Source organism: Mixophyes fleayi, chromosome 12 (genome assembly GCF_038048845.1).
Source record: "Mixophyes fleayi isolate aMixFle1 chromosome 12, aMixFle1.hap1, whole genome shotgun sequence".
In the NCBI taxonomy this organism is placed as follows: Eukaryota; Metazoa; Chordata; class Amphibia; order Anura; family Limnodynastidae; genus Mixophyes; species Mixophyes fleayi.
The window spans coordinates 60,784,068-60,793,311 of NC_134413.1; the positions used below are offsets into that span (position 1 = coordinate 60,784,068).

Below are 9,244 nucleotides of genomic sequence, written 5' to 3' on the forward strand. Positions count from 1 at the left end.
CTAATGTATTTCAGCTACTACTACGGAGCTTCATATTTGAATATACCGCTTTATTTGTGGAAACTCGTCATCTTATTTCATAGCCAGAATCTGGCGAAACCAAGTTGTTTCATTCATATCTGTATACAGAGCTATTACTCTTATGGTCATTTGGACAATCCGTTATACATTAGCCTCTGGCTCTTTGTTAAGATATCTTTTACATCCTCAATATAGATTCATATTAGCTATAGATACATGAGTGATTTGGGAATCTATTTGTTGTTATATTATATTATATAATTTTTTTATTAAATTATGTATTCATCTACTGCTGGAGTAAACATATATATATTTACCCATTGAGCCAATTTATTTGCTTACTTCCACATATAAGTATTTTCAATGGAACATCTTATGCGCAATCTGCTTTTTGATAGAAAAAAGAAAGAACACAAAAACTTACCAATCTGCGCAGCGACGGGACCCAGCATCCACCTCTCTCCCGCAGCTGTCACTGAATATCGACGTCAGTAACAAGCTGCGGGAGAGAGGTGGATGCTGGGTCCCGGCGCAGCGCGGATTGGTAAGTTTATTTGTTCTTTCTTTTTTTATAGGGGGCAGAGTGAGAAGGATCGTGACAGCGGAGGGGGACAGTGGAGCAGCAGAGGGGGGCAGAGTGAGAAGGATCGTAACAGCGGAAGGGGACAGCATGACAGCGGGGCAGCAGAGGGGGACAACGTGACAACGGGGCAGCAGAGGGGAACAGCATAACAGCGGGGCAGCAGAGGGGGGCAGAGTGAGAAGGATCGTGACAGCGGAGGGGGAGAGCGGGGCAGCAGAGGGGGACAGCGGGGCAGCAGAGGAGGACAGCTTGACAGCAGAGGGGGACAGCGGGCAGCAGAGGGGGACAGAGGGCAGCAGAGGGGGGCAGTGTGACAGAGGGGGGCAGCGTGACAGAGGGCAGCAGAGGGGGGCAGCGTGACAGAGGGCTGCTGAGGGGGCAGCGTGACAGAGGGCAGCAGAGGGGGGCAGCGTGACAGAGGGCTGCAGAGGGGACAGCGTGACAGAGGGCTGCAGAGGGGGCAGCGTGCCTGGGGGCAGCGTGCCTGGGGGCAGAGGGGGCAGAGTGCCTGGATGCAGAGGGAGCATTTTTGCATACAACTAAATAGTATTACTATTTATAGCACTAACAATTATTTACAGTCATTTCCAGTCTATTTTCTAATAATACTTTTTTAACGGTCCCAATTTTTAATTGCCTTAATGAAGGATTTTGTAACTTTGCCATCATCGCATTTGCTTTCTCTGATTCAATTCAAACAGAAATAAACGGAATATTTTTTATTTTACCCTTTCATTGTACTCAAACCTCCTTCGCATGTTCAGACTTACTATTACTGTAAATTAAGTACAAGAGAGTCCCCTTTTAGACGAACGAAATTAAATAGTGACAGTATTGCATTCGTGTTTGCACTTACCTGAAAGAGTTAACGTGGGGTGTGGGTCTGGCCAGTGATGCTGAGGGGAGGTCCTTGTGGCTTTGTAGGTGATGCAATTTCCTGGGTGAGTCACTCGGCTGGCAAAATCCTGGTGGAAGAACACGTCCAGACAGATAAGGATTATAATTTTATTTCTTTAACTGTTTTCTTTGGACTTGTTTTTCTAATTGTATTTTTGTCTCATTTCCTTCAATTGTCCTCTTCCCATTATCCATATCTGTCCAATAGCTCTATTTTTCTGTTTTGTTTTAGCTAAATTTTTCTTTCCTTCTCCTTGCCTTTTTTTTTTACTCTCTCTGTGTTCCGTGTTCTAGCCGTGTTCTATTTTAGTGTCTCCCTGGGACCCCTCCCCTGTAGTTCCCCTTACAATGCCCCGTCCTAAAAGAGTGGTCTCTAGGCCAGCTCGTCTCCGCTCCCCATCCCCCGGAGTGTCTCGGCGCCATTTTGGAGATGGGAATGCGGGCGCGGGCGAAGGGGGCAGTGGCGGGGGGAACATGGTCAGTGCTCCCCGCCGTCTAGAACCTGGGTCGGGGGCGGGCGGTACTTTACTGGCTCCGGGGACCCAGAGCAGGAGGCAGTGTCGCCGGTGCGGCTCGGCGGTTCACACTGAACCGCCGGCCGGTCCGCGCAGGCGCAGAGCACGGGCTCCATCGCGGGAGTGTTCTCCTGGCGCTGGAGTCGCAATTTCAGCGGGGGGGGGGGGCGCAGCCCATCAGCGCTGCAGCAGGAGGCTATGGCCAGAGGGGAGCAAGCGAGTGTTGTAGTGGCAGCACGAACACCCCCTCCCCCAAGCCAAATGGAGCATAGGGACAGCAATAAGGGTAATAGGCCACCAGGGTGAGTCAGGGAGGGTTTTTTCAGCAGATGTGAGGCAGCACTGCCATTAACCCCTCCCGTGCTGCAGGCACGTAGGAGGGAGAGAGAAGTTTTTTGTGAAGCTCCTCACCAGCTTAATTTTCCCCCCAGCCCCTTTCTGTCCAACAGCTCTAGGGCCACTTTATCTGCCCGGAGATCACTTTACCTGCCGGCGGACGGGGGTGAGGAGGGGAGGTCGGAGAGAAGAGCCTTTTTTGCCCAAAACAGGGCTAACGTAACGGGGGGGGTGGAGTCAAGACCCGGCCTGGGCACGGAGAAACTGGGGAGTCCGGGATTATTCAGGGGTCAATGAGGAGGAGGATTTTTGGCTCGGAGGTCAGACAGGGCAGGGGGTAAGCCGAGTGCAACGGCACCAACTGCCTCCCCTCCCACATGATGGGTGCACAGGGGAGAGCCATGCACGGATGTCCGCGAGTTCAGGCAGCAGGGGCGTTGAGTATGTGGGGTACGGCCCGTTAGCTGACCATGTTAGCGAACGGGTTTTTGAATATCAACATGGCACGGATAGAGCAGAGCATGGGCCCCCACTGTCAGGTTATAGCGATTGGAGTGGCCAATGGGGCAGGGTAGAAGGCACACGTAGGGGTTCCACCCCGTTAGCTGGAGGGGGGTGGGATTTCGTGGCCGGGAGCGGCGAGACAGAGTTTTGCGAGCCTCCCCGGGGTAGACCTGTCGCATCCTCCACATTTGTTCCACGTAGTGGGACCCCGCCAGACACTAGGGTTGGGGGGAATACCAATTTGAGTTTGCCGGAAGCTCACACTGTTTTTTCTTCAGTCTCACAGGGCCATGATCCAGCGCCACAGGAGCAGAGGGTGTTACACGATGAGCCGGGAGCGGCAGTAGGGAGATCATCGCCAGGCACGGCAGATCGTTCGCGGGGAGCGGCAGCAGCAGGGACGCAGGAGCGGCCGGGGGTCGAGCAGGCATTGGTAGCCTTGACAGAGGTCGAGGTTTCAGTGGAGAAAGGTGAGATCATTTCTTCTAATACACACAAAGCACGTGATGTAAGCCCCCCTAGGTCTACGACTAGTGAGGAGTCCTCGGGTTCTGGGCACAGGCCCCGCAAACTGATTAAGCTCTTGCAGACACAATTAGTTGGAAAGCGAACTGCTAGGCCACTGCAGGCTCTTGGCCCCGATACAGTTGCGCGAGCTGGTGATTCTGGAAGAGTGGAGAATGAAGCGCTACTATATGGCATTAGGCCAAGTGTCAGGGATAAAATTAAAAAGGGGTATTACGTGGATATGTTTACCCTCACCGACGAAGGCAAGAAAGGTCTCGAGGCGGCAGTGGGCAGGAATGGTGAGGGGGAGGAGAGTTACAAAACGTTTCCTAGATGGGTGAAAGGCTTTTGCGTTTTCGCAACTCTGTACACTGATTTTAGACCAGAGGAACAGGTGGAAGTGTGGAAGTATCTACACCTAATTACAGATGTGTATTTGAAAGACGGGCCGGTTATTTGGAGGAATTATGATGAGATGTTCCGTAAAAAGATGACGGGGCGGGAGAAGCTGCCTTTAGGTTTTAAAGACATAGATATACGTGGATGGACCCCATGAGGTCAAGTAGTCAGCGGCAGGGGGTGTCTCAGGGGAGGCGGTTTCCTGGGGCGGGGAGGGGACAACAGACCCTCCCAGTCAAAGGAAAGTGTTTCGCTTTCAATTCAGGGACATGCCAGAGGGGTGCGGCATGCAGATTCCGCCACTCCTGTTCCAACTGCGGCGGTTTCCACCCCTCATTAGAATGCAGTAGAAACAGAATTGGGGGTGGGAGAGGACGTGGAGCTACTACAACAGCTCTGGGTCAAGGCCAAATCCCCAATTAAGCTTGAGGAATTAGATAAGTGGCTGTCACTTTATAGTGACGCCGAGGCCGCAGCCATAATTAGGGAAGGTTTTCACTTTGGTTTCCGTATTCCCATTCTGAGAAAATTAGATTTACCATGGCCCCATAACCTGAAATCAGCTTTTATATTCCCAGAAATTCTGGATGAAAAAATTGCCAAGGAAGTCCGGTTAGGCCGGCTGTTAGGTCTCTTTTTGAAACGTACCCATTCCCGATTTGGTAGTGTCCCCTGTGCGTGTAGTACCCAAAAAAGCAGAGGGGAAGTTCAGACTCATTCAACACCTGTCTTACCCATTAGGTAAATGACACGATAGACCCGGCAGTTAGTACTGTTCAATATCAGTCATTTGAGGACGCCCTTGCCCTGGTACAGGAGTGTGGAGAGGGGGCCCTAATGGCCAAGATTGACATAGAGTCAGCTTTCCGTCTGTTGCCGCTCCATCCTAAATCGTTCCAGTTTATGGGCCTTAGGCACCGCGGCGGGTTTTATGTCGACCGCTGCCTGCCCATGGGCTGCTCGATTTCATGTGCCCTTTTCGAGATGTTTAGCAGCTTTCTCCACTGGTGTATTCAGGCTGGAACTGGACACAGGGGGATTGCTCACTACCTAGACGATTTTCTGATTATTGGTTCAGACAAGTCCAGCAGTTGCTTAGATGTGCTACTATCAGCACAGGCCCTTTTTACGGTGATGGGAGTTCCCATTGCCAGCAATAAGACAGAGGGTCCTACCCATTGTTTAGCTTTTTTAGGCATTGAGATTGACTCAGAAGTGGGTTGTTGTAGGCTCCCGGAGGATAAGTTGAAGAAACTGGAGGAGGCAATTGGGCTTACTCTTAGTTCCCCCTAAATATCATTGAAAAAAGTTCAGTCACTTCTGGGGCTTTTTAACTTTGCGTAGGGTTTTCTGTCGTAAATTGCAAAGAGCCATAGCGGGAAAGAGTAAACCCCATGCAGCGGTCCGGCTGTCACAGGAAATTAAAGATGATCTTCATGTATGGCAGAGGTTTCTTATGGAATTTAACGGTAAAAGGATTTGGCCAGCCCCCCCTGGTAAACAACGCTACCCTTGAGCTTTTCACGGATGCTTCAGGAGCGCAGGGCTTTGGAGCGTACCTGGGTGGACAGTGGTGTGCAGAGGCTTGGCCAGAGTCGTGGCATAGAAGCGGATGGGTTAAGAACTTGGTTGTGCTGGAGCTATTCCTGATTATTGTTGCCATGGAGCTATGGGCTGTCGCCCTACGGGGCAAGCACATTGTTTTTTGGTGTGATAACCTATGGGTAGTTCAGTCCGTTAATAGCCAGAGCGCATCTTCACCGCAGGCGATAGCGTTGTTGCGTCACCTGATATTTTGGTGCCTTGAATACGAAATAACTTTTAATGCTCGTCATGTCCCCGGGGTTAACAACGAAATAGCAGATGCCTTGTCTCGATTTCAATGGAGGAGATTTCATGATCTGGCCCCTCAGGCAGATAGCAGAGGCATTCCCTGTCCCCCTTGTATTTGGCAGATCATCACGCCGGCATAAGAGGTCTAGCGGAACGCGGCCTAGCACAATCGACTTTGCGGGTGTATCGAGCAGCGTGGCGGCAGTGGGTCCTTTTCAGCGCCTCCAAGGACCAGTCGGAGTCAGGCCAGCGGGATGCGGTGATGGAGTTCATGTGGTTGAAGTTTTGTGAGGGAGCATCTAAGGCTAGTATGTCATCTGCACTGGCGGGCATTTCATTTATGTCACGGCTGAATGGCACGGTAGACATAACTAAAGGCTTTTTGATATCTAAGGTGCTGAAAGGTTGGGCAAAGGAGAGACCGACCACTACTGACACGCGCCACCCAATTACCATACAGATTTTAGCTCAGCTTATGGGGATTTTAATGGATGTGGCTTGGGACGAGTATGAGGTCCTGCTTTTTCGTACTGCGTTTAGCCTGGCATTTTTGGAGCTTTCAGGGTGTCGGAGCTTGTAGGGCAAGCGGCAGGTCAGGTCTCCGCAGGTCTGCTTACTGAAGACATGGTCATAAGTGAGGATCATCTAAGCTGTAAGATAGCCCGATCAAAAAACGGATCAGAGGGGGAGAGGTTGCTGGTTACAGTTGCAGGCCCAAAAAGATAAAGCTTTGTGTCCGGTCGAATTAACCACCCAATTTAGTCTTATTAGGCCTTCTAACTCAATTTTCCTGATACATAAAGATAAGGCGCAGCTTACAAGATATCAGTTTAATGCGGTTCTGAAACAGGCAATAAAGTTGCTAGGCCTTAACCCTTCTTTTTTCAGCTCACATTCCTTTAGAATTGGTGCGGCCACCTCCGCGGCCTAGTCGGGGGCTTCAGTGGAAGCTATAAAATCACGTGGCTAAAAGATTGGTGTAGGAAGGAGGGTTTTGGATTCTTAGAGCACTGGGCTGATTTCTCGGTCAGTTGCCATCTTTATTGTCGTGATGGATTGCACCTGAATGAGGAGGGGGCTGCAGTGCTAGGGGAGAGGATGGTTAGAAGGTTGGAGGAGATTTTAAACTAGGCTCCGGGGGGGAGGGGCAAGCAAGTATTTATGGGATAGACATTGAGAGTAGTAATGAGGAATTTAACAAGAGTAAAGGGGGTGGAGAGGGGGGAAAGGGAAGCATAGCCGATAAGGAGCGGCCCTTTTTAAAGCAAAAAGAAATACCGAAGGGAGCCAATAGACTTAAGTGTATGTTTGCAAATGCAAGAAGCCTGACAGGTAAAATGGGGGAGTTAGAACTAGTAGCAATGAATGAGCAGTATGATATTATAGGTATTACTGAGACCTGGTGGGATGATACACATGACTGGGCAGTCAACTTGGAAGGCTATTCTCTCTTCAGGAGGGATAGGGTAAATAAAAGAGGAGGAGGAGTATGTCTTTATATTAAGCCAGAATTAAAACCAAGTATTCAGGAAGTTATATACGAGAATATTGGTGATAATATAGAGGCATTGTGGGTGGAAATATCCAGCGGAGGAAAAAGTTCAGAGAAGTTTCTGATAGGGATATGCTATAAACCGCCAGATATTAGTACGATTGAGGAAGCCCAACTTCTACAGCAAATTGAAAAGGCTACACAACTAGGTCAAATTTTAATTATGGGGGATTTTAATTATCCGGACATTGATTGGAGTACTGAGACCTGCGGTACAGCTAGGGGAAATAGGTTTCTGAGCACGCTAAAAGACCATTACATGTCCCAATTAGTTGAGGAACCAACTAGGAACCGGACTATACTGGACCTAGTAATAACAAACAATGTAGACGTAATATCAAATATTCAAGTAAAGGAGCACTTGGGAAACAGTGATCATAATATGGTCTCATTTGAAATTAGTTTCCAGAAACAACAGTATAAGGGATCAACTAGGACTTTAAACTTTAAAAAGGCAAATTTTAATATGCTAAAGGAGTCTATAAAGAGCATAGACTGGGACAAAGCCTTTGAAGGAAAAAATACGAAAGAAATGTGGGCTGTCTTTAAAATGTTGTTGGAAACATACACGTATAAGTTCATTCCTATGGGAAATAAATGTAAAAGAATTAAGTCTAAACCAATGTGGCTAAATAAAAAGGTAAGGGAAGAAATGCAAAGGAAGAAGCGTGCATTTAAATTGTTTAAGTCTGAAGGGTCAGAGGAGTCCTTCCATAGGTACAAGGAATGTAATAAAACATGCAAAAAGGAAATTAGATTGGCTAAATTAGAAAATGAAAGGCACGTTGCAAAAGAAAGTAAGACAAACCCCAAAAAGTTTTTTAAGTATATAAATGGCAAAAGGATTAAAAAAGATAATATAGGACCACTAAGAAGTGAGATGGGTGAATTGATAAATGATACTAAGGAAAAAGCAGAGATATTAAACACGTTCTTTTCTTCAGTATTTACCAGAGAGGAACAAATGGCAGGAGTAATACATAAAAATGGAAATGAAACCATGCCATTAATTAATACTTGGTTGTCAGAGGAAGAAGTCCAAAAGCGACTGAAGAATATTAAGATAAATAAAGCTCCAGGTCCAGATGGCATACACCCAAGGGTCCTTATGGAATTAAACTCGGAAATAGCTAGACCGCTATTCTTAATTTTCAGAGATTCAATCTCATCAGGCTCAGTACCAAGGGATTGGCGAATAGCAGATGTGGTGCCGTTGTTTAAAAAGGGGACGAGATCACAACCAGAGAATTATAGACCTGTAAGCCTGACATCAATAGTGGGGAAACTACTGGAAGGTATTTTAAGGGACAGTATTCAGGATTACTTGGTACGCAATAAAATTATTAGTGGGAATCAACATGGATTTGTGAGGGATAGGTCATGTCAAACTAATCTAATTAGTTTCTACGAGGAAGTTAGTGGGAACTTAGACCAGGGCAGGACAGTAGATGTGGTCTACTTAGATTTTGCAAAGGCCTTTGATACAGTGCCACACAAGAGGTTGGTTTACAAAATAAGGGAACTGGGTCTAGAAATCAAAATTTGTACTTGGATCGAAAACTGGTTAGAGAATAGGGAACAGAGAGTTGTGATAAATGGAACATTTTCTAATTGGTCAAAGGTCTTAAGTGGAGTTCCTCAAGGTTCCGTGCTGGGACCACTCCTTTTTAATATATTTATTAATGACCTTGGTGATGGTTTAGAGAGTAAAGTTTCTATTTTTGCAAATGACACTAAACTCTGTAAGGTAATAAAATCAGAGCAAGATGTAGCTTCTCTACAGAGGGACTTAAATAAACTGGAGGATTGGGCGGCTAAATGGAATATGAGGTTTAACACAGATAAATGTAAGGTTATGCATTCAGGGATCAAAAACAAGAACGCAATCTATAAATTAAATGGAATTAATTTGGGAGAATCTATAATGGAAAAGGATTTGGGAGTGCTCGTAGACAGTAGACTTAGCAATAGTGCTCAATGTCAAGCAGCAGCTGCAAGGGCAAACAAAGTATTGGCATGCATAAAAAGGGGCATAGATGCAAGGGAAGACAGTGTAATTTTGCCACTGTATAAATCATTGGTAAGACCTCATCTTGA

At 47.3% G+C, this 9,244-nt stretch overlaps 1 protein-coding gene across 1 annotated transcript; it reads left to right on the top strand.

The window, feature by feature from the left end:
- Positions 1–2,582: 2,582 nt before the first annotated feature.
- LOC142109447 (uncharacterized) lies at positions 2,583–6,511 on the top strand. Its single transcript, XM_075193646.1, has 2 exons — positions 2,583–3,326; positions 5,718–6,511. The coding sequence occupies exons 1-2, from the start codon at positions 2,762–2,764 to the stop codon at positions 6,173–6,175; spliced, it is 1,023 nt and encodes a 340-aa protein (XP_075049747.1). The 5' UTR covers positions 2,583–2,761; the 3' UTR covers positions 6,176–6,511.
- The last annotated feature ends 2,733 nt before the right edge of the window (positions 6,512–9,244 follow it).

Excerpts from the sequence above, each read along its gene's own strand:
- LOC142109447 (XM_075193646.1), top strand. The coding sequence starts at position 2,762 with ATGTCCGCGAGTTCAGGCAGCAGGGGCGTTGAGTATGTGGGGTACGGC. Across the intron at positions 3,327-5,717 it reads CGAGGTTTCAGTGGAGAAAG|ATCATCACGCCGGCATAAGA; the intron begins GTGAGATCATTT and ends TGTATTTGGCAG.